Here is a 24,682-nt window from a genome sequence, read left to right as displayed (position 1 = left end):
GTTTGTAGGGAAAGAAAAACCCCACTTTTTTTAACCTCCTGAAAAGTTCATGCAAAGCATAACTAAAAGAATCAACTCACTCTGCTGGTGATGTTGAAGCTTTTGTTAGTATTTGAACATGGTGTTTTTACATTCCAAAATATATATGCAAACCTGAAGACCATCTCAAAGAGAAGGTAAAAATCTCAGACTGTATAATTCTTTTTGGTGGTCGAGAATTGGATCTTCAGGCACTCTTAAAAAGGCGAATACAATTCTTCTATCAGAGGTAGCATTCCCATAAGAAAGAGAAAGCCTACTTAGGACAGACTGACCAGGTCCAGGGGTAAGCCATAGATGTCACTAGCATGTCACAATCGGAGAGGAAGTAAATTAAAATTGACTACTCTTCTCCTGATCAGACCTTCTAAAATAATAAACAGTTAAGTTTTTTTTGTTTTTGTTTTTCCTGGGAGGAGAGTTTGTAGAAGACAGCTGAGTATCGAAGGGGCAAGTAACAGCCATCAAATATGCTTTAGCTAGGACATAGATTACAGTTCCTGTGGTCAAGGCTGTCAAAATGATTCCACAAAGAAATCAGGAGTTAATGGCAAAGATATACTAAATAATCTTCTTCCTTTCATGTCTTGATTTTTTTTTTTTTTTGAGACAGTCTTGCTCTGTCACTCAGGCTGGAATGTAGTGATGCGATCTCAGCTCACTGCAACCTCCGCCTCCTGGGTTCAAGTGATTCTCCTGCCTCAGCCTCCTGAGTAGCTGGGATTGCAGGTGCCCACCACCACGCCCAGCTAATTTTTGTACTTTTAGTAGAGATGGGGTTTTGCCATGGTTGCCAGACTGGTCTTGAACTCCTGACTTCAAGCGATCCTCCTGCCTCGGCCTCCCAAAGTGCTGGGATTACAGGCATGAGCCACTGTGCCTAGCCATATGTCTTGATTTTTAAGGGTGTGTGTGTGTGTGCGTGAGTGAGAGAGAGAGGGAAAGAGAACCAAGAACTGTTGTGCTAGGAAGTAACAAGAGTGCCTGCATTCTGAATTAAGGAAAACCGGTACACGAAGGCAGTCAGGAAGAAGAAAGTACCCTTAAGGATAACACAAAACTATGCAAATTTGCCAAGCCACTGTCTGCGGGCCCACTCATTCCAAAACACAACTCCAAAACTCTCATCTCTAATGAACGGACAGTTTCTGTGTCTCTGCTTTCCTTGTTTGTACTATCTGGTTATAATTTGGACTTCCTATGGGACCGGTCTGGTTCAGGAGACATTCTCGGTGACAACCTCCAGCTTTCCATGGCTCTCACAGCAGTTTTTACAAACAGTATTGGCTTTTGTAATTCTGTAATTTTGTAATTCTCTCATGTTAAGCTCTTCTTAGTCTATAGAGTCTTTCAGGCCACTTTTATCTCAGGATTATTTTCTTGAACTTGGGCCCAAAACCGTGTTCCATAGTCTTAACATAGGTTATATGTGGGCATTTTATCGGTCCTCCTCTCCTAGGTATGGTCTCACATCTAAGCCTTTTCCCTCTGCATCTCACACTTAGCTGTCTATTACAAAGTCTTGCCAATTAAAGAAAAATCCTAGGCCAGGCATGGTGACTCACGCCTGTAATCCCAGCACTTTGGGAGGTTGAGGTGGGTGAATTGCCTGAGCTCAAGAGTTTGAGACCAGCCTTGGCAACATGGTGAAACTCCATCTATACAAAAAAAAAAAAAAAAAAGCAAAAATCAGCAAGGCGGGGTGGTACATGCCTATAGTCCCAGCTACTTGGGAGACTGAAATGGTAGGACTGCTTGAGCCTGGGAGGCAGAGGTTGTGCAGTGAGCAGAGATAGCGCCACTGCACTCCAGCCCATGCAACAGAGTGAGACCCTATCTTAAAAAAAAAAAAAAAAAAAAAGAGGCCAGGAGCAGTGGCTTACGCCTGCAATCCCAGCACTCTGGCAGGCTGAGGAGGGTGTGGATCACCTGAGGTCAAGAGTTCGAGACCAGCCTGGCCAATGTGGTGAAAACCTATCTCTACTAAAAATACAAAAAGTAGCCGGGTATGGTGGTGGGTGCCAATCCCAGCTACTCAGGAGTTTGAGGCAGGAGAATCACTTGAACTCAGGGGCAGAGGTTGCAGTGAGCTGAGATTTCGCCTCTGAACTCCAGACTGACTGACAGAGTCAGACCCCATCTCAAAAAAAAAAAAAAAGAAAGAAAGAAAAAGAAGAATCCTTTACTCGTTATGAAACTTTTGGCTCCTCAATAGGTTTTACTTTTTCAACCTCATCTTATCTAAAGATCACAGTCTGTGTGCAGGACTCTCCAAACCCTAGGATAAAGCCCCATCAAATAAGAAAATTGATAGTTTGAAATAATTATTGTACTGGCTTTAGATTAGTTGAGAAATACTTGACTCAACTCTTAAAATTTTCTTCCAAGAAAGATCTGGAAAAAATTAGCTCTAATGGTTGGATGCTGCAGGCAGTTGAACATTTCAAAAAGTTGTAGATGGTACGATGTGAATAAAGTGCCGTGTTAAAATCCTCTATCTCTGACCTAGACCCTGCAGCCTGGAGGGAGACCCTTCCCGGGCATCTGCTTATGCCCCTAAGTTTACAGAAAACACCAACGGAACCTGGTGAAGCAGAAACTATCAACGGAGAAGCAGAAACTCCAAGGCAGAGACATTGTCATTGGGAGGCAAAAGAGAAAGTGGGAAGGGACGTCCCCAAGGTACTTCCATGCCCCTACGCTGACCTCAGCTGGGCCCTGGGGCCAACTCACAGGGGAAACCCCAGTTGTGCAGCTCACCCAGCCTCTCCTGATCCCCTCCAGCCCCCCGCCCTGTTGCCTATCCCTGATTCTACCTTCCCTCACGCCCTAAGGTTCGAAAGTGTGGACACACCAAGCTGAGTGAATCCCATAAATCCTGATATGAGGCAAGTATTTATTTATTTATTTGTTTAGAGGCAGGATGTCATGCTGTTGCCCAAGCTGGAGTACAGTAGTGTGATCATAGCTCACTGCAGCCTCCAACTTCCAGGCTCAAGTAATTCTTCTTCCTCAGCCCCCTGAGCAGCTGGGACTCCAGGGACTATAGGCATGTGTCATCATGCCTGGCTAATTTATTTTTATTTTTTGTAGAAATGGGGTCTTGCTACATTGTCCAGGCTGCTCTTAAACTCCTGGCCTCAAGTGATCCTCCCACTTCAGCCTCCCAAAAAGTTGGGATCGTAGGCACGAGCCATGTGCCTGGTCCAAGACAAATATTCAGAATAAGAACTCACTGACTTCTAGAAGCATTTGTGTGTGGTTGCCCCTGCCCCACCCCAATTTAGTTGCTAATGCTCTGTGTTTGGACAACAAGTGAGATGCTTGTGGGTGAGAACTTTTCACCACTATTTTTTAAAGCAGCTACAGGTTACAGGATGATCCCAGTGGTAGTTTACAGAAGCCGTCAATGTCTCCTCCTGACTTTGGGGACATTAGGGTAACTTGCTGGGATAACCAAACTGTAACCAGTTTCCACTGTGAAAAAAACCTGAACCTTGTTTGGGTCTTATCACATGCCGAGACTTACGTGTGAAGACTTTCAGGGATATGTTGTATTTGCAGTGCATATCCGGGTTATAGACTGGTTGTATTTCAGAAGGTTTTAGGCTAGATGTTTGGCATTCAGAATGCATTTCTCTTTATAAATGATGTTTTAAATGGTGTTTCAGTTCTCAAGCCAGTCCACAAAACCCCAACTTAATCCTCAATAGGGCTTTGATGCCGTCAAAGTATGTGTTTGTAAGAAAAATAACAATGTCCAGGACTGCTGCCATATGAGTAATTTAAAAAATAAAAGAAAATCCATTTGTTAAGTACATTACATTAAACACTGATATTTAGGTGGGAATCGATTTAATTGAGAGAAATTAGGAAGTATGTGGGAGCTTATAGGGATTCTCAGGGCATATCTGGGAAGTTCTGAAGACTGTAGAGTTAGTGGCAATGGATCCCTGTAGTGTGTGACCTCTAAAATGTTTCTTAGGAAGTTTGGCTTGTTTTTCGCAAGTTTCCCTAGAGATCTGTGAGGGATCAGGGAGAGGTAATGAAGAAGAGAGCATTTTTCCAGTGGGAAGTGGGCAACTTAAGAACACATAAGGAAGGGGGATGTTGACTACAAAGTGTATCCGAACACAAGGGAAAGGGATTTTGCTGAAAGGAAATCAGTGGAATGATTAAAGAGGAAAACATAGGAAGGAAATGGCCAATCCCTCAGCTTGAGAAAGCTGGGGAGAGAGCTCCTCTCTTACAGGTCCACGGTGGCCTGCAACATTTTGAGGGCTAGTGCAGTGGGGACTGGACCATCTTCAGAAAGGGAGAAGAACTTGTAGACATGTACTACTCACAGATGCAGCTGTTTTATGAGACACTTGCTCCTATATCACTCTTCTTATAAAGAAACCGTAGAACCAAATAATCAGGAATTGAACCTCAGTTCACTTCCCCAGTAAGAAAGATTGGATACTGGAATTGAATTCTTGCCTTGGCAGATGTTATTTCTGCCGCCTCCCTGTTCCTTTTTGTAAGCCCATCCTCTGTCTACTTCTTACTAAAAATAAAACTAACTATACAATTTTTTTAAAGAGATGGAATCTTGCGATGTTGCCCGGGCTGACCTCAAACTCCTGGCCTTACGTGATCCTCCCACCTCAACCTTCTGAGTAGCTACAGACACACATCACTGTGCCTGGCTATGGCACAATTTTTTGTTTTTTTAACAGCAATTCATTTTCATGCTAATTTGAATCTAAAATGATTATTAAAATTAAAAATTTCTCAGGTCTATTCTGTTGAAGACAACAATGGGGAAGAGATTATTTGTTTTTCACTGAAGTCCAAGTCACATCAAGAAAAGACGATCTTTGCATTCTCTAGGAAAAATTAAATTGCCAAGTAAGTTAATAGCAACTTCACCAAAAAATTATTTAGCGTCATAAGAGAATAATTTCCAGTGCTCTCAATTATTTATAGCCACTAATATAAACTCTCTTGATTATCTGTTTTTTAATGTCTATTAATAAAAGCTCCCTTAGACTTTCTGGAGCATTTATTAAGTGTAGGTGAAAGTACTTTGAGAACCTGAAAGCAGTAACATTTCAACTTCTCTATGAATTTAGAATTTCAAAAATTCACAAATTGCTATGATTAGTTATTTAAGGGAGATATTACTTTAAATTGTATTTAAATCTTATATTCAATTTCCACAGATTCAAAGTTTTAGGAAGATAATTGAATTGCATTTTAGAAATTATTAGCCTCAGACAGAATTTATTAGCCTCAGACAGAATTTTACTCCAAGTCTATACATTAAAGAACAAGTGGGGGCCAGGTGCGATGCCTCACAACTGTAATCCCAGCACTTTGGGAGGCTGAGGCGGGCGGATCACCTGAGGTCAGGAGTTTGAGACCAGCCTGGCCAACATGGTGAAACCGTGTTTCTACTAAAAATACAAAAAATTAGTCAGGCGTGATGGTACATGCCTGTAATCCCAGTTACTTGGGAGGCTGAGGCAGGAGAATTGCTTGAACACAGGAGGCGGACGTTGCAATGAGCCGAGATGGCGCCATTGTACTCCAGCTTGGGCAACAAGAGCAAAACTCCGTCTCAAAGAAAAAAAAAAAAAAAAGAATAAGTGGGAAGTAGGGAACGCCAGGTGCTTAGTATATACTATGGCTTGGTTTGCAAGAATCTGTCAACATTTAAGACAAGTCATCTATTAGTACTATCCCAGTCACAGTATGCCACAAAAAAACAAATAACTCACAACCAACATGGTGTACATTAAACCAGTTACATAATATATACAAACATATATAAATAGTGTCAGATATAAACTAAACATTACGTTCAAAAAGAGTTAGAGGTCTCTGCAGAATCATGTGCTCAAGGAATCTATGACGGAAAGTACATGTTAAATGCAGTGCAGGATGTGTAAAAGTGTTAATTATTTAAATGTTATACATTTGCATTTGCAGATGTTATTTTACAATAAGCTGCTGTCCTTTAAAGAATTTTAAATCATCTCAATGAAGAGCAGAGAGGAAATGAGAAAAAAAAAATGCCAGGAAGGCAGTATTTTAAAGAATCTTGTGTAATACAAGTGGCCTTATGTATTATTTTCACATAAAGGAGGCTGTTGTCTCGTAAGTCCTTTACTAATGAACCCCCTTTAGTCTTCCCTTTGAATAGAAGGCATGTTGGGTTGAAAAAGAATGCCTTTCAGAATGAGCAATGACCCAGTGCCACTGGCCGAGGTAGGGGCAGACCTGCTGTGTTCTGGCTGGTGGCGTTGGTATTCCATGAAGCCTGTGCTGCGCCATTTTTAATAGAGACACCGTGTCCTGGTAGCTACTAGGAGAACATTCGTTCTTACATGAAGTTCTCTCCTAAGGACAATATCTGACTACAAGAGGTTGTTGTCTTTTGTTTTTCTTTATACAAATGTGGCATTTTCAAGGGCTTATGCTAATTAATTTCTTTCTTTCCCAGAAAAACATGAAAGCCAAATTTGGATGTTAATCTGAATGGGATCAGCTCCTTGCTCCTTGTTAATGAAAGTCGGGCCCACAGACTGGCATCAGGTACAGGAGGTGGGAGCTTGCAGAGAGGCAGAATCTGAGGTCCAACCCCAGCCCCTGCATTGTAACAGACAGCCAGGTGATTCAGAGGAAGTTTGAAAAGCACTGCTCTAGGCTTTAAACTTCAATTGAAGAATAGGGTCCAGAACATTCCATTCTGGGAGTTCTCATGGCTCTTGGCAAATTATCACAGTTCACCACTTGCTATGGGCTGCAGCTGGAAGAGCCTCTTTTGGCAAAGACCCTTACGAAATTTGGCAATAGACCAAAAAGACTTTAAAAATAGTATTTTTATACTAATTCTCCCAGACATGACATGTCTATTTATGATTTTGGTGTGCTAATTGAGCCAAAAATAAAAGGTGCCTATTAAAATGGGTGAAATAAATGACAAGTCACCATGAGCAATAAAACTAAAAGAAATTTAAGTTTTTTAGGAGTAATACTTTAAATTAAGCTTGGTGTTTTAACTATAAAATGAAAAGGTCTGATCAATGATCATTGAAGCAACTTAAAATGATTTCACTGTTCTTTTTTAAACAAGCCCAGTTTGTATTTTTTCTATACCATAAAAATAAAATCAGCAAAACCACTGATTAGACCAGACTCCTACCTTTATATCCTGTGGATTGATATTAGGATTCGTTTGGCACTGCAGAGGTCCCAGAGTTTGAATATGGAAAATGTAGAGAAGAAATTCATCCCGGGCAGAGAAAGGCCAGCCCACCTCCAGGATGGTGTCACTGATGGTACTTGGTCCAATATTGTGCAGCTGTAAACAAGTGACATGTTATCTAATGACACAGCAGAAGGCAGAGAGATGAAATCAAACTCCATATACTCTAGACCCATTTTAAAAAGCATGTATTGTTGGTTTTAACTCATCGGGACTATGACTATGGAAAATTAAGAAATTCAGAGTCGAAATGGCAAGAAGCACTCTGAAAGCATCGTGGGCTGGTGTTTAGAGAAAACTCTTCAATCTGTGAAGCTCTAAGAGTGGATTTCCTCAGTGAAGACCATACTACCCTCGTCTGATAACTGTGATGCTGGCTTTAAATTTATGTTAATTTAATCGTAGTGCTAGACATTTTAATTTTGATTATATGCCTTCAAAACTTAGTGATTCTCTCTTTACATTGAAATCTGCCTCCGCTTTCTTGACTACTGACTGTCAATTGCAACCATATGTAATGCACTCTCTTTCACCCTCTGGAAGAATGTCCATCCATTAAGAGCCAAGGCGGGTCCATGATCACCACAGTTCATTTCAAGTGCACGTTTCAAAGCTGAGCTCCTTCCGTTTCCATCAGCAAATATCAAGGCAAGAAAGGCCACATCTCATAAAGAGATGAACGTTTTTTAACACGTGAATCCTGTACTTGGAGGACACAAAATTGTTTGCCCAAAACACCGAGTGCATTTACATTTATTACAGTTTTTTTAAAGTCAGCAGGGATTTTCTTCTGTCTTTTTCTTTTTTTCTCAGTTCTGAAAATTATAGTGATCTATAAAACAATGGATAATTGCTTTTGCTTATTCGATGACCTATTTAATTCATCTTATCAAAGAAGTTTGGCAACTGTTGATATAGTATATTTTGAGTCATGGGATTAGCAATGTACGGAATATTTGATGATTGCTTTTAGCACTACCAGTAACTACCCTAAACTTTTATGATCCACATTTATGCTAAGATTTGAAGCAGAACTGCCCTGAGAATGACTGAGTCTGAATATATTTTCATACTTTAAAGCTTCACCATTCTTGAGCAGAAACCAGCACACACAACTTTATTATTTGACAGCTTTTTTCCTTTTTCTTTTTTCCAGTGAGGTTCTTAATCAGAGTGGCCTTGGAGACTGTGTTATCCTTTTGCTATCAAAAGAGCTTAAGGCAAAGCTTTGATCCAGCTTTGGACAAGACTCCTGAATCTGGGCCACAGGTTGGGAGGATGACGGAGGGTTTCATGCTGATGCTGCCAGGAGTTGAAGCGTCTTCCCCACGTTTGTAAACAGTTCATCACTTTTGAAAAGGCTTTATTGTTAATCTTAGGGGATGTTATTCATGTCCCTTGTAGCTTGAGATGAAAGTCATAGTCAGAATTACTAGATTAGAGGCATGAGTTACATAGGAAAGGAACAGAAGGCATTAGTCGAGAAGGAACCTCAAACGGAATGCCTCGGACCATGGTTTTACCAAAATTCCATGCCTGGTTCCTTGAAAACAAATAGGAATAACTACTCTTTACTGCTAGCACTGACTTTATTTAAAAAAACAAAAAAACAAAAAAACAGAGCAATACCAAACAAAAACCTGAACAACTACTAAAGTAGCCCTTTGCTATATGTTGGTTTCTTTTTAGAAAATTATTTATGTTATTTTTTATTATTATTTTTAGAGATTGGGCCTTGCTATGTTGGCCAGGCTGGTCTTGAGCTTCTGGCCTCAAGTGCTTCTCCTACCTCAGCCTCCCAAAGTGCTGGGATTACAGGCTGGAACCACTGTGCCCAGCCATCTGTGTTGGCTTCTAACTGAAAAAAAGTTTAAATGTTTCAGGTGATGGGTCAGCAGATCCTCTCCCTGTTCACAATTTAGTGCCTGAAATGGGAAAAGAACATCAACTCCTTTTTATGCATCACTGGTTCACTTCTGGAAAATATTTTACTAATCAATGAACTATTTAAAATCTCAGAATATATTCATTTCCAATTTGGGTTCTTTGGATGAAAAGTAAAATTATTTTTATCTATGTACCATATTCCCATCTCATATATTATATATGCTTTTATTTTATTTTATTTTATTTTAGAGACATAGTCTCACTCTGTCGCCAGGCTAGAGTGCAGTGGCACAATCTCGGCTGACTGCAACCTCTGCCTCCCGGGGTCAAGCAATTCTCCTCCCTCAGCCTCTCGAGTAGCTGGGACTACAGGCTTACGCCACCATGCCCAGTTAATTTTTGTATTTTTAGTAGAGATAGGGTTTCACCATGTTGGCCAGGATGGTCTTGATCTCTTGACCTCATGATCCACCTACCTTGGCCTCCCAAAGTGCTGGGATTACAGGCATGAGCCACCACACCCAGCCGGTTTTATATCTATATATCTCTCTATCTATCTATCTATCTATCTATCTATCTATCTATCTATTAGCACAATAGTGAATAGTTCTTAATATTTTCTGTCTAGTACCTTCTAGTTGGTGACCTTCAGTTTAAAAGATGGGTGGGTTTTAAGGATATCTGAAATATAGGAAAAAATGAAGTAATGTCTAGGAAGCTAGCCATTTTTATGTCTAGGTTGTCCAAATATTTTAAAAACGGAAATAATTAAAAACAACAATGACAACAACAATAACAAGGTAAAGTGTTTTCACCATGTAATGGCTCTCATACTAAGGAACAAGTGATTACATCCAGGATTAATCAACAGAACACCCCACTACACCCCACTGCAATATGATAGCATCACAGCACAAAGCTAGGCAGTATATACAGCTCAGAACTTGGACTGATGTCTTTTAAAATGCTATCTACTGTAGTCCTAGCACTGTGAGGGGCTCAGGTGGGTGGATCGCTTGAGCTCAGGAGTTCGAGACTAGCCTGGGCAACATGGCAAAACCCTGTCTCTAGAAAAAAATACAAAAATTAGCCAGGTGTGGTGGTGTCTACCTGTAGTCCCAGCTACTCAGAAAGCTGAGATGGGAGGATTGCTTGAGCCCAGAAGGTCGAGGCTGCAGTGAGCTGTGACTGAACCACTGTACTCCAACCTGGGAGACACAGCAAGACCCTGTCTCAAAATAATAATCATCATCATCATGCTACATAGAATTTATTTGCACAGGGCTTAAGAATAAAGCCCTAACACAACTTTCACATAGACAATGGCTACCTCGTAAATATGTTCCACCAATGGTCCAACCTCCTCCTCTTTGTGGGGCTCCTCTTCTGGTTCCCAGTTATGAATGGGTAGAACAATCTGCGGAGGGTGTGACACTCTGCAACATGAAATGTCCTGTTAATTGTTGGCAGTGGCCAAGGTAAAGAATGTTTTACTAGTGGACAGTACACTAACAGAAGCAGAAGAAAGTGGCTTTCAATTTATTTGAGTAGATATTCTCTACAGGGAAAAATATTGAAAGTGACATCCAGTAGAATGACTACAGCCATGGTGAAGGATCTGAAACTGCTACTGTAGGCTCTCCAGCCCAGAGGGCAACTATTTTATAGCATCTCATCTCATGGGCACTAAAGAAGAGAGTGGAGAGTGTTCCTGAGTTGAGATGAATAATCAAACCTATATATCCATCTATTTCACATGTGAGAACGTGTGTGTGTGTGCTGGGGCGGGTGGGGGGGGGGTTATTTCATCCCTGCTTTAAGCCGTATCAAGAAATGGGACTCTTTTTTGCAGATTAAAAAAGTCTAGGATGCTGTGTGTTGTGTTAAATGTCCAGTTATGAAGAAATATAGTTTCTGGTTGAAGTCATCAGAGTGGAAAAGTGGTCATTGTACATTCCTCCTTCCTATATTTCTTTGGCTTCCCGGGAAAGCTAGGCCCAGAGCCAGAACAAAATAAAGTGTGATTGAGTTATAGAGTGGTCTTATAGATATCTCAAGTGTGAGAGAGAGACAGAGAGTTAAATGGTGTAATTAAGGAAGTAGGATATTAACTTGACATATGATTATTTTTTTTCCTGCAACTTACACCTAGAAAATGAGCATTGGATAAATGACATACAATACATGGCATTATTTCATATAAAAAGCTGATTACAAACTAAGTTGTTATTTTTATAAAATCTTAAGAAAGGTAGTCCTCAAAACAAAGCAATGTCTTCTAGCAGTTTTTAGGTAAAATGTGTCTTTAAAAGAATTCCTAGACTTTCGACGAAAAGTAACCTCAACAGAAAACATCTCTTTTGGCAATCAGATGTCATAGTGCCCTTTTGAAGGTATCCAATAATTAACATGGCCTCTGGCAACTTCAAATGTTAGCAAAGTTTATTGGGTTATATTCTGACCCTAGGGCAAGTAATTTAATTTCTGTATATCTCTCTTTCTTCATCTGGAAAATTATGATAAACTCTTTGGTTTGTGTACCACAAATGATTGGAAAACATCTCAAATGCTTTTGGTCAAAGTTAATTTGACTACATTGTTTTCTAGGAATGACTACATTTTAAAAACAGACAACCCACAGAAATGTTGCTAAATTGCATAGCTCTTTGCATATGTCCTTACTGTGCAATGTTAAATAAGAAGAACAGGGCACAACTTTGCTGGACTGATACCACGAACATTTCTACCTTTATATTGGTTTGTCATTATGCTATGTTCCCTTTTCTTACTTGGTTTGATTAAATCATGACAGACTCCTTTCATCGGAGAGAAGCCCAGAGAGCCTGGGTTTCTATTCCTGTCTTGACAATCTCACCACCCAAAGCCGGAGTTTGCTTTCAGCTTGGCAACAGAGAGTTGAGTTTGTGTTCACAATCCATTGTCCATTGTGAAGTTCTAGGGACACTTTTATTTATTTATTTATTTTGCATAGAGAACAAACACAGCACAGAAGCTGAACACATTTTCTCTGAAAACTTTTGTTTTTATGGTTATCAATCCACAGGACTGGTCATAAATTCCCTAGGTTCATAGAATTATACGTATTTGAATCTTGACCAGTACTATGGAGATGATATCATCAAAACCCTTCATTTTATACATGAAAGGAAGACTGTTGTACAGGAAAGTAGAGGGTTAGTTGCAGGTGAGATCTAGAACTCGGATCCTAAGTATCAGCTACTCTATTTCTAATATAAAATGCACCATCGGGGCTCCTAAGCTGCAGTGGTATTTAGTGAGGATGACTTAAACTTCCTGGCATAGTTTTGTAACAAAAAATCAAATAGAAGTCTATGAAGAAACACATAATCTATCAAAACATCATATCAAAATCATTTAAAAAGCATGGGTCACAAAACTCAGTTATTTACCCTCTGAAGACTACTTCAAATCCAGGGAAACCATGGTAAAGAATGGTTCTCTAAAGATCTCAACTAAATCAGTGTTCATGGTTTTCAAAGTGAATTTTTTAGAAAGAAGGAAGAAAGCAAGCAACACAGAATATATTGAAGTAATTTGCCTAGGATGAACAGCCAGTGTGGTAATCTTACAACCCTCACTGCATACCCTTCCATCCTAAGATGGAAGCTAGACCATTATCCCAGTGAGACCCTCAGATAGGAAGAAGCCTGGGGTACTGTTAATGGTAACAACAAACATGAGAAATGCATTTTGGGAGAAGCAAGGAATTAGTTTTTTTTAAAAAATTAAACATTATTTTGAGATAATTCTAGATTCATATGTAGTTGTAAGAAATAATATGGAGAGATTCCATGTACTATTTAGCAGTTTCCCCAATTGTAACAGCTTGCAAAACCAAAATGTGATATTGTATGTAATATCACAACCAGAATATTGTCATTGACAGAGTCAAGAACACTTCTATCACCACCAAGACCCCCTTTTACAGGAACATCCACTTCCCTCTGTCCCTGTCTCCTCCATATCTCTTGGCAACCACTAATCTGTTCCTCGTTTATATAATTCTGTCATTTCAAGAATGTTATATAATTGGAATCATACAGGATGCAATCTTTTGGGATTGGCTTTTTTGACTCTGCATACTTCCCTAAAGGTCCTTCTGTCGATTGTTCATTCCTGTTTATTGTTTAGTGATATTCTATGGGATGGATGTACCATGATTTGTTTAACTATCAACCCATCAAAGGACATTGGGCTGTTTGCAGTTTCTGGCCATTATTAACAAAGCTGCTATAAAGATTTATTTATGGATTTTTTTTTTTTTTTAGGTTTGCAGCCTGAGCATCATCTTTCTTAATCTCTTTTTCCTTATGATGCTTTTTTTTTTTTAAATTATACTTTAAGTTCTAAGGTACATGTGTACAACGTGCAGGTTTGTTACATATGTATACTTGTGCCATGTTGGTGTGCTGCACCCATCAACTTGTCAGCACCCATCAACTCATCATTTACATCAGGTGTAACTCCCAATGCCACCCCTCCCCCCTCCCTATTTATGGATTCTTGTGTGAACTTAAGTTTTCATTTCTCTGGAATAAAGGAATTAGGTTTTCAGTAAGTTGAAGTATATACGCAATCAGGAAATTCAAATCTGAGGATGTGGTAGTGTGTTGTGAATCCTGTTTCAAATCCTTGTTTTCAAACCCTATCATTCCCAAATAGCAAAGACTACCACGTATTGTATGGAACAGTCTTGACCCTACCTGCTGTGGACGGTATCCTATGCAAACCTCAGTTGTTCATGTTTGTGGTCTCTCTTAGTGCATACCCATTCAATCTTGATTATTTTACAAAATCTGCAATCTTACTACTCTTCATGAACTCAGTGTATGTGGTGCTGTCTCTTGTGGCCAAGTTTACTTCTCACAGACATGTGCTAAACTGATCCTTTGTACCACGAAATGCATACAGATCTGCTTAAAGATGATGTTACCTAGCTTTGAAAGAAATGGAAAAATTCTCAGTATTTTTTTCCCACTCAAATAAATAAATCCATTTTTGTTATTTTTTAATTATAAAAAAAGTAGATAAAAAACTGCTTAAAATAAAGCATGATAAATTACATCAGAATAAACACCACGGACCAAAAAAAAAAAGAAATTTCCGGGAGAGAACATGGAAGATTTTCAAACAGTAGCTGTTTGTTCTTTGATGTATTAAACATTGAAACCAATGTTTTGCTGCATATTTGCAGGAAAGAGTTACACTATGTAAATGGCTAAAAAGGATTTTAACACAGTCTTAGTGAATAAACTGTGGCCAATTGTTGGACATTAATCTAGCTATTAAAGTAACCACATTCATATGAGAAACCCAACTTTAATGATCTGTTTTGATTATTGGCAAAAGTGAATAGAAATTTCCTTCTTTTTTTTACTGTAAGTAATGACAGTAATATTGAAAATATTAATCTCATAAAATGGATATTGAGAATAAAGATAGTTATATTCAGCCATTAGTTGTCTTGGATTTAGTTGTGTCCTAACAAATAGAAATATTTCCCAATTTTTAAATTTGTTTTGGAATTAAGAAACAGTTTCAACTTATTTTTGGCTAGAAAAACTAAGAAACACTAAGCCTAAAGAAGGAGACAAAAGTTCATATACATTAATTATAAGCTCTGAAAAGATATAAAAATAAGATAGTAAAAAATAATGCTTGTGTTTTTTTCTCTGATTTTTAAAAATAGCAATTTTCTCATCGAGAGAGATAAGAGAATGAAATTAGAAGTCAACAAAAATAAAACATCTAGATTAGCTCCAAATATCTGTAAATCAAACAAGTCACTTCCAGTGAGTCAACTCATGACTAAGGAAGGAGTCACAAAGAAAACTAGAAAATATTTTAAGCTGAGTTATAACAAAAAACCCAACATATCAACATTTTGGTATGCTGCTAAATTTATACCTCTAAATGCTTATATACAAAAAAAAGTCTCCAGTCAAACATAAAATTTCTGCATAGAAGAACTAGAAATGGGAGAGAAAGTCAAATCCAAAGAAAGCATGAGAAAGGATAACAAGAAAAACTGAAACCAATAAAATAGAAAAAAAGAAAAGAAAAAATAAAGAAAACAAAGAAAAATTAATAAAACAAAAAATGGATTCTTTGAAAAGATCACTAAACTCTAGCCAGACTGATCAGAAAATGTTAAAAAAAAGAAAGAAAAAAGGAGAAGATATAAACTACCCATTTCAATAATGATGGAGAAGACATCACTAGAAATCCTACAGCTATTAAAAGGACAGTGAGAGAATATTATGAACAACATTATGCCAATACATGTAACAACTCAGATGAAATAGACAAATTCCTTTAATGAGAAACTACCACAGCCCATTGAAATAGAAATATATATTATAAATAACCTTACGTCTAAGAATGAAGTTGACTTGTTCAAAACCTTCCTACAAAAAAATCCCCACAAAACCCTCCAGACTCAGAAGTCTTCATTGAATTTTACCAAATATTTGAGGAATAAATAATACCAACTCTACATGAATTACTCCAGGAAATAAAGCAGATGAAGGAATACTTACAAATCATTTTATGGAGCTAGCGTTCACCAGATACCCAAATTAGAAAAAGATATCGTGAGAAAGGAAAACTACAGATCAGTACTTCTTACGAACATAGATGTAAAAGTCACTAATAAAATTTTAGCAAGTCGAATCCCAGAATATCTAAAAAGGATAATCATCAAGACTAAATGTGTTTCTTCTCCAGAATGCAAGTTTGATTTAAAATTCAAAACCAAAAATTAGTCAGTTCACCACTTTAATGGATAAAAAAGGAAAACAATTTAACCATCTTCATATACACAGAAAAAGCATTTGAAAAAACTGAACATACATTCATGTTAAAAATTCTCAAGAAAAGTAGAAATAAGAGAGAACATCCTCAACTTGATCAGGGGTGTCTGATCAACAAAATCCCTGCAGCTGGCATCAAACTTGATAGTAAAAGGCTGAATGGTGTTCTTGTAAAATTGAACAAGGCAAGGACATCTCTTTTTACCACTTCTATTGATCATGCACTGGTTTTGCTAGTCTATGCTATAAGAGAAGAAAAAAAAATGAAAGGCATAACTATGTAACAAATAATTTAACCTTATCCAAGAAGAGGTCTGGCCTTGGCCCTCAGCTTCTGGGGGTAATGTCTAAGCTCTTGGAATTGTATGCCTGATAGGAATAGCTTTGCTTGCCTGGAGCCTTGAATCACAGTGGATATCCTAACAATATGATTTAGAGTGGGGGTTGTTCGTACCAGAAAGACCAACAATGTGATATAGAGTGGAAGCTTTGGTCACATCATATCAATCAACTTGGAGACTGAGATCAATTATATGGGCAGATGATCAATCACATGGGCAGATGATCAATCAATCATGCCTGTGTCGTAGAACCCCAGTAAAAACTCTGACCACTGAGGCTTGGGTGAGCTTCCCTGGTAGGTGATACTCCATGCATATTGTCACATGTCAATAGCAGAAAAGTAACATCCCTTAACTCCACAGGGGAGAACAATGGAAGCCCTGTGTTTGATCCTTTTCCAGATTCCACAGTATGTATTTCTTCCCTTGACTGATTTTAATGTCTCTTCTCTCTGTAATAATCTCTGTAAGTGTAATAGCTTTCAATGAGTTCTGTGTACTTCTACTGAATTTTTGACACCGAGGGTGGTTTTGGGAATCACGTGAATTTGCAGTTGGTGTGAAAAATGCAGGTGATCTTGTGTGGGGACTGTCCCCTCTAACTTTATAATTGGATAAACTTTTGCGTATGCAGATGGGAAAATAAGAAAAAAGTCTTTATTCGCAGACAACATAATTTTATAGAAGATACTAGGAAATATGTAAACAAAAAGCTACTAGAATTTACAAATGAATTTGTCAAAATCTCAGGATACATTCCTATATTTCAAGCCTTATTATTATATAGATTAGATAGCTGTACATACATACATACATACATACATACATCAATAGAAGAGAATAGCAAATCCAGAAATAGACTCTCACATATAATAATGGATTTTCAACAAAAGTGCCAAAGTAATTCAATGGGGGTAAAAATGGTCTTTTCAACAAACGGCATTAGGTATTCATGTGTAAAAGTGGGTCAGGTACAGTGGCTTATGCCTGTAATCCTAGCACTTTGGGAGGCTGAGGCAGGAAGATTGCTTGAGGCCAGGAATTCAAGATCAGCTTGGGCAATATAGTGGGAGCTCATCTCCAAAAACTTTTAAACATTAACTTGGCATGGTGGTGCATGCCTGCAGTCCCAGCTGCTTGGAAGGCTGCAGTGGGAGGATCACTTGAACCCAGGAGTTGGAGGCTGCAGTGAGATTTGATTGCGCCACTGCACTTCAGCCTGGGAGATAGAATGAGACCTTGTCTCAAAAAAAAAAAAAAAAAAAAAAAAGACCCTGGGCCCTCACCTCACACCAGATACAACAATTAGCTTATAATTATAGCTCCAAGTGTAAAACCTGAAATTATACAACTCCTAGAAGAAAATACAGGTGAAAATCTTTGTGACTTTGGAACAGCGTTATTTCAAATTAGGACACGAAGAACACAAACCATTAAAAAACCAACTGGATTTCATCAAACTTTTGCTCCTTGAACATCGCTATTAAGGAAATATAAACCCAAACTGTATACTGGGAGAAAATAATCACAAGACACATATTTGGTAAATGGCTTTTTATCCAGAATATACAAAGAACTTCTACAACTGGATAATGAGACAGAAAACCCAATAAATGGGTAAAAGATTTGAAGGAACACTTCACCAAAAATGAGATATTGATGGCAAATAAGCACTGAAAAGTTGCCCAATGTAACTAGTCATTAAGCAAATGAAAACTAAAAACTCAGCGGTACACTATAAGCTTACTAGAATGACTAAATACAAACCAACATAAAGCACATGCTGGGAAAAATGGCGCATGACTACAACTCTCATGCATGACTGATGGGAGTGAATAATGGAAACAGTATAGCCCTTCTGGAAAACAGTTGCACAGTTTCCTGTAAAGATACACTTATCATACAACTCAGTAATTACATTTGTGAGAGCAAATATTCCAACAAAGATCTGCACATGAATACTTATAGCAGCTTTATTCTTCATAGCTCAAACTGAAGACAACTCAAATGTTCACCAACAAGTGAATGGATGAACAATTCACTGGACGTCCATCCATACAATGGAATACTTCTCAGCAGTAAAGAGAAACCATCATAGCAAAGACTTGGAACCAACCGAAATGCCCATCAATGATAGACTGGATAGAGAAAACGTGGCACATATACACCATAGAATACTATGCAGTCATAAAAAAAGGATTTCATGTCTTTTGCAGGGACGTGGATGAAGCTGGAAACCATCATTCTCAGCAAACTAACACAGGAACAGAAAACCAAACACCACATGTTCTCACTCCTAAGTGGGAGTTGAACAATGAGAACACATGAACACAGGGAAGGGAACATCACACAGCGGGGCCTGTCAGAGGATGCCTCGAGGGTTAGGGGAGGGAAAGCGTTAGGAGAAATACCTAATGTAGATGACGGGTTGATGAGTGCAGCAAGCCATCATGGCACGTGTATACCTATGTAACAAACCTGCACATTCTGCACATGTATCCCAGAACTTAAAGTATAATAATAAAAGTATATATATAAAAAGAAATTGCCTACTGAGACATCCAAGAACATAGATGTTTCTCAAGTGCATGAGGTTAGGTGGAAGAAGCCAGCATCATTCCCAATGACTTATATGACATTATAGATCATTCTGGAAAAAGGCAAAACTATAGTGACAGAAAATAGGCCAAGGTTGCCAGGGTCTCGGGGTGGGGAAGGGTTGATTATAAAGTAGTCCAAAAGAACTATGTGGAGTGATGGTACTGTTCTATATTGTATGTTCTTTCCATGTCATAACTTCTTCAACTAGACACCTAAAAAGGATGAATTTTACTTTATGTAATTTATATTCCAATAAATCTACTTTTGAGAAACCCCACAAACTCCATAAACTGTTGAAAGATACTGGCAATCTTTTTAACTGATATAGGATTAGTGCCTAAACTCTAGAATAGAAAAGACTTTCTATACACTAATGAGAAAAAGTCAACTCTTTTAGTAGAACTATGTGCAAAAAAGGCTGGGTGTGGTGGCTCATGCTGTAATCCCAGCACTTTGGGAGACCAAGGCAGGTGGATCGCCTGAGGTCCAGAGTTCAAGACCAGGCTGGCCAACATGGCGAAACCCCATCTCTACTAAATATACGTAACACCAAACTCTTTTTGGTATTGTGTACCAGGGGACTACAAGTTAAAGTAAGGTACCATTTCTTATCCACCATTCTGGCTCAAAAACCTGATCATGTTGAGAGTTAGCTGACAGTGTGGGGAAACGGAAACTTCACCCACTTCTTACGGGAGTGTAATTTGGCATAAGTATTTTGAAAAAGACTTTGGTATTATGTCGTAAAGTTAAATACAGCCTACTCTCTCATCCTGAATTTCCACTTCTAAGCATATCCTCTGCTGACGTTCTTCTCCATGTGTACTGGAAGATATGTACAAAAAACAATTGCAAAAAGGTAAATAATAAAAGCCCTGCATTTTCATCAAGAGTAGAATAGATAAATAAATTATGGTATATTTTTGCCAGGCACGGTGGCTCAGGCCTGTAATAATCCTGGCACTTTGGGAGGCTGAGGCGGGCAGATTCACCTGAAGGCAGGAGTTCGAGACCAGCCTGGTCAACATGGTGAAACCCTGTCTCTACTAACAATACAAAAATTAGCCAAGCATGGTGCATGCCTGTAATCCCAGCTACTGAGGAGGCTGAGGCACAAGAATCACTTGAACCCAGGAGGTGGAGGTTGCAGTGAGCCAAGATCAGCCTGGGTGATAGAGTGAGGCCCAGTCTCAAAATAAAGTAAAATAAGATAAACTATGATATAGTTTTACAATGTAACACTCAGGCAGTTGATATGAATGACTTACAGGCATGTGCACTAAAATGAATCTCAAAAACTTTGGTTTGAATGGAAAAAATCAGAAACATACATAGAATATGATTTTATGTAGATAAGTTTCAAAAAACAATATCCCAGGCAGGATAGATAGCATGATCATTTCAAAGCATGAGCTCTGGAGACAGTTGCCTATATTTACATTCTGGCATTTTCTAGTTTAACCTTCAACTCCTTGGGCCACAATTCCCTCACCTGTACAAGGAGGATACTAGTTCATTTTAAGATGGGCTAACTTGGACTAGCACCCAGAAAGGAACGGTTCATGTTAGACATTGCTATTATTCTCTAATCCGACAGGGGGCGCCCCAGCGGCACCAGGACAGCAGGGCAGGACCCATGGCAGCACTGGCTCTGCCTGCAGAAATACCAGCTGTCATCACGGAAGCTTGTAAACCACCGTGGAAAAGGTAGGAAACCAGGATTCTGGAACCCCAGTGACAACTTGGTCCAAAATACCAGTTGACATTTTTAGCCAATGTCATTGTTTTGAAAAACAATGATTTGTTTGTTCAAAACCAGATTGTGATTTTCTGAATCCGTGATTGTTCTGAAAAACCAGAATCATCAGAAAAAAAAAAAAAAAAAAAATCAATGAAGTCCAACTTCATTCAAGATAAGAACTACACACAACCCATTTCTGATTTCTTTTTCCCCCAGGCATGGATTTTGCAGCTGGTTGTCATTTCCTTGACCCTTCTCCCCCTGTCTCTCAATTGATTGCTTATTGGCACCTTCCTTAAAGAATAGGACCAAAGAAAAAAGATATCCCAATCAACCCTTGCATCTGAGAGTTAGTCATTTATTAAACTCCAGATGTGGCGTGGTAAGGCTAAAATGTCATCATGCTAAAATAATTATTGGAGAATTGAGACTTTTTTTCAGAGAATCACATGGTTGTCTACTTTATCGGGCTTCTTATCAACTGGTTTTTATAGTTTGATTACTGCACCGTCAATTTGGGGAATAAAGTGATTTCTTTTTTTTTTTTTTGAGACGGAGTTTCACTCTTGTCACCTAGGCTGAAGTGCAATGGCACGATCTTGGCTCACTGCAACCTCTGCCTCCCGGGTTCAAGTGATTCTCCTGCCTCAGCCCCCTGATTAGCTGGGATTATACGCTTGGCTAATTTTTGTATTTTTAGGAGAGATGGGGTTTCACGATGTTGGCTAGGCTCGTCTCAAACTCCTGACCTCAGGTGATCTGCTCACTGGATTACAGACATGAGCCACCACACCCGGCATAAAGTGATTTCTTGTTTTGATATTCTTGGAGTTACTTATTATTTAGGGTTTTCTCTGCTTTCCAATGGAAGGCTAATAACAATCAGTAGAAAAGAGTGAAAATTAATATCCAAAATGAACTGTGATCTCTAATGCATCAGGAAAATTCCACATCATTTTCACTAGTATTTTATCTTAACCCTACATACAGAAGGCTATAATACTATTACAACGCATTGCTCACTACTTACCCTCTTATTTCCACCTGCGCTACAGCAGTGATGTTGATTTGCAGGCTCACAAAATTGCTGTCTGGATTGTCCTTGTTCGAACTAAAACACAGGGACATGTGATTTAAATCTATCTGCTCAGATGTATTATTACAATATATGATCATAAACATTCTGTATATCACAGGAGCAACACATATTACTAACCTGATCATTCAGGAAACAAGTGTATTCATTCTCCAAAATCATAACCATTTGTACAGAGAAATGCTAAGATCTTTGAGGATCAATAGTAATGTAACAACTATCTATGAAGAGACACTCTATCTGGAAATACAATAGATATCTGGATAAACTAACACTTCTTTTTTTTTTTTTTTTTTGAGATGGAGTCTCCCTCTGTTGCCAGGCTGGAGTGCAGTGGCTCAGTGTCAGCTCACTGCAACCTCTGACTCCCCAATTCAAGCAATTCTCCTACCTCAACCTCCCAGGTAGCTGGAACTACAGGCACACGCCACTATGCCCAGTTAATTTTTGTATTTGTAGTAGAGACGGGATTTCACCATGTTGGCCAGGATGGTCTCGATCTCTCTACCTCATGATCCGCCCACCTCAGGCTCCCAAAGTGCTGGGATTACAGGTGCGATCCACCATGCCTGGCCAAAACTAACACTTTTTTAAATGGCTAAACCAAAAAGGTATTGAACTGAGTTCATTTTGCAACTTCTACCTTGGACAAATTCCTTAACCACTCTGTGCATATCATGTTCATTGCCCATTTAATAGGAAGTGACAGCACAGCCAACTCCTGATTTTTCTTGCTAATAAAGAGAAGAGCTGGCATGAATAATGCAGAGAAACACATAATCAAAACAGCATTTGTGTTTGGCTCTGGGATGCATCATACCATACATTGGCTTGGCAGCAATTTCATCTTCCTTACGGGTTATTTCTTAAGTTAATATTATAATAAGCATATATTCACTGCATACTCACCAGATAACTAGGACAAGGAGTTGGAGGGTATTTTAAAAGACCAGTTTAAATTACACACTTTTCATTACCCACAATGCCCTGAATATAGACCCAAGGAAGTTGGGAAGTTCATAAACAGGCAATTAGGAGATGACATGGATATTTACAAAATGCATTAAGAGTGTCTAGATAGAATGTGTGTGTTTAACAATACTTCTTTGAACAGTGACAAAATTATTTTTTAAGTTTGCTGGGGATTTTTCTCTCCAGCAAATATAATTAGATATGAAACAACTTTTAAAAATGCATGGGTTTCAAAATGCATGTGCTATGAGGAAAATAAAACATACTTTACAAAGAGTCTCAACCAGTAACTGGGTTTTGAAGGCGGCTTCCATCTGCATTTTATAATCCTAATTATGCTTTTACTGAAGTCACTAAAAACTTAGGCAGCTTTTAGCAAACCGAGACACAGCCACATCACCACTAACAGGTCATGTTTACATTCAGGTGTCATTAGGAAGAGAAGGCGTCCTCTTTTTGTCATCAAATCTCACTCTGATTCGATGGACAAGCTCTAGCACCAAGAGGATGGTAACGGTAGGTTCTGACTAGCTTTTGAAGCTTTCCAAATGTGAAAGCTGGAAAGGATATGATAAAATTCTGCTTTCAAAGCAGGAGGAGGCAGAATTGTTCCCATGATGCTTTTGAGAAGTCCTGGCTGATTGTATATACTGATAAGACAACTTAAACTGCAACCACACATAAAAGATATAAACAGGCAAATGTCAGGCTCATTTCCTGGAATGGAGCATCGCCACTAAACCCATGACTGAGCTTAAGGGACTTGTTCCAGAGGCTGAACCCCAGTTTCCAGGCCATTTTATTAAGATCACATCTGGGGAGGATCAGTCAACTAAAAAAATGTCTGTGTGTGTTTTTAAAGCAGTATTCTGAATTCTAACCACTAAGAAGTAATTAAGTAATTTTACTTATTGTAGACTTTATGGTTCTAAATATATTATGAGTAATTCTTTAGTTTGGAAATTTAAATATATTTTTACCACAGATTAACCAGACTTTTTTCTATTTCTAGTTCACTACTGCTTGGCAGCTGTGGAAATTAGAATTATGAAAAAACAAAGTTTCATATATATAAGTTATTGCATAATTCTATTGTATTTTCTTCCCAAGTGGTTTAAATAACACACTTTTCATTACCCACAATACCGTGAATATGTAAATAGACATTGAATATTGAAATTATCCTTGAAAACAAGTCTAACACTAGGCTTTTAGAGGCTGTTTTGAAATGCAGCAAGAACAGCAGCAGACTCTGAGTCCAGACCTTCTAGTCGGCTAATCAAAATCATCTTTTGTCACACAGACTTGCCATGACACTTGCTACTGCATACCAGTGGTGTCAGCAAAATCTCCTGGTAAGAAAGGAACCAGGCTTGATAAATAACTCGGATGCTTCCTTGACCTCTTTCCTGAAAGGAAAGCTCCCTCACTAATACCACTGCTACATCCAAACAAGCCATCCATCACCGCCATGGAAGCTGAACTATTTAAACTGTTGGTGCTGGTTCTACACAAAGAATGATGAATTTCCTCTCTACAACTGCACCCTATGTTATATACTATGGATAGACTTGTTTTTCACTTTATTACTCCGATGCTATTTTCTTTTTCCTTACTATTTCCTATTTCCTGTATTCTAACATTCCCTCTATGCTTTCTGTGGTCTTTGGAATGTCAGCAAAGAAAACACAGTATTCATCTCACCATTACTAAGGAAGCAACTCTGAGATGGTTACCAAGACCTGTTTGTATGTGGCAATTGCAATCTGAGACCCGTTGGACACAGGGAGGAAAATGTTTATGTCATGTAGAGTGAGGGCATGGAGAGATCGCTTAATGCAAATATTTGGTAACAGGAAATACTTTAAGTTTATTAACATATAAAGCCCATTTCTC

The 24,682-nt window shown here is 38.6% G+C and overlaps 1 protein-coding gene across 2 annotated transcripts in view; it reads right to left on the bottom strand.

Moving 5' to 3' along the window:
- LOC105488206 (integrin subunit alpha 8) overlaps positions 1–24,682 on the bottom strand; it is a 193,407-nt gene that overhangs the window by 44,256 nt on the left and 124,469 nt on the right. For both annotated transcript variants that reach the window (XR_011608242.1, XM_011752068.3), the window contains exons 23-25: positions 21,749–21,829; positions 10,512–10,617; positions 7,232–7,390 (exon numbers count right to left, since the gene is read on the bottom strand). Coding sequence is in view for 1 of the 2 variants with exons in the window: in XM_011752068.3 (XP_011750370.1) it covers positions 7,232–7,390; positions 10,512–10,617; positions 21,749–21,829 (346 nt within the window). In the remaining variant the exon portion in view is untranslated. The remainder of the gene's footprint in view (positions 1–7,231; positions 7,391–10,511; positions 10,618–21,748; positions 21,830–24,682) is intronic.

This window comes from Macaca nemestrina, chromosome 9 (assembly GCF_043159975.1).
Source record: "Macaca nemestrina isolate mMacNem1 chromosome 9, mMacNem.hap1, whole genome shotgun sequence".
Classification (NCBI taxonomy): domain Eukaryota; kingdom Metazoa; phylum Chordata; class Mammalia; order Primates; family Cercopithecidae; genus Macaca; species Macaca nemestrina.
This window is presented reverse-complemented; position numbering and strand designations above follow the sequence as displayed.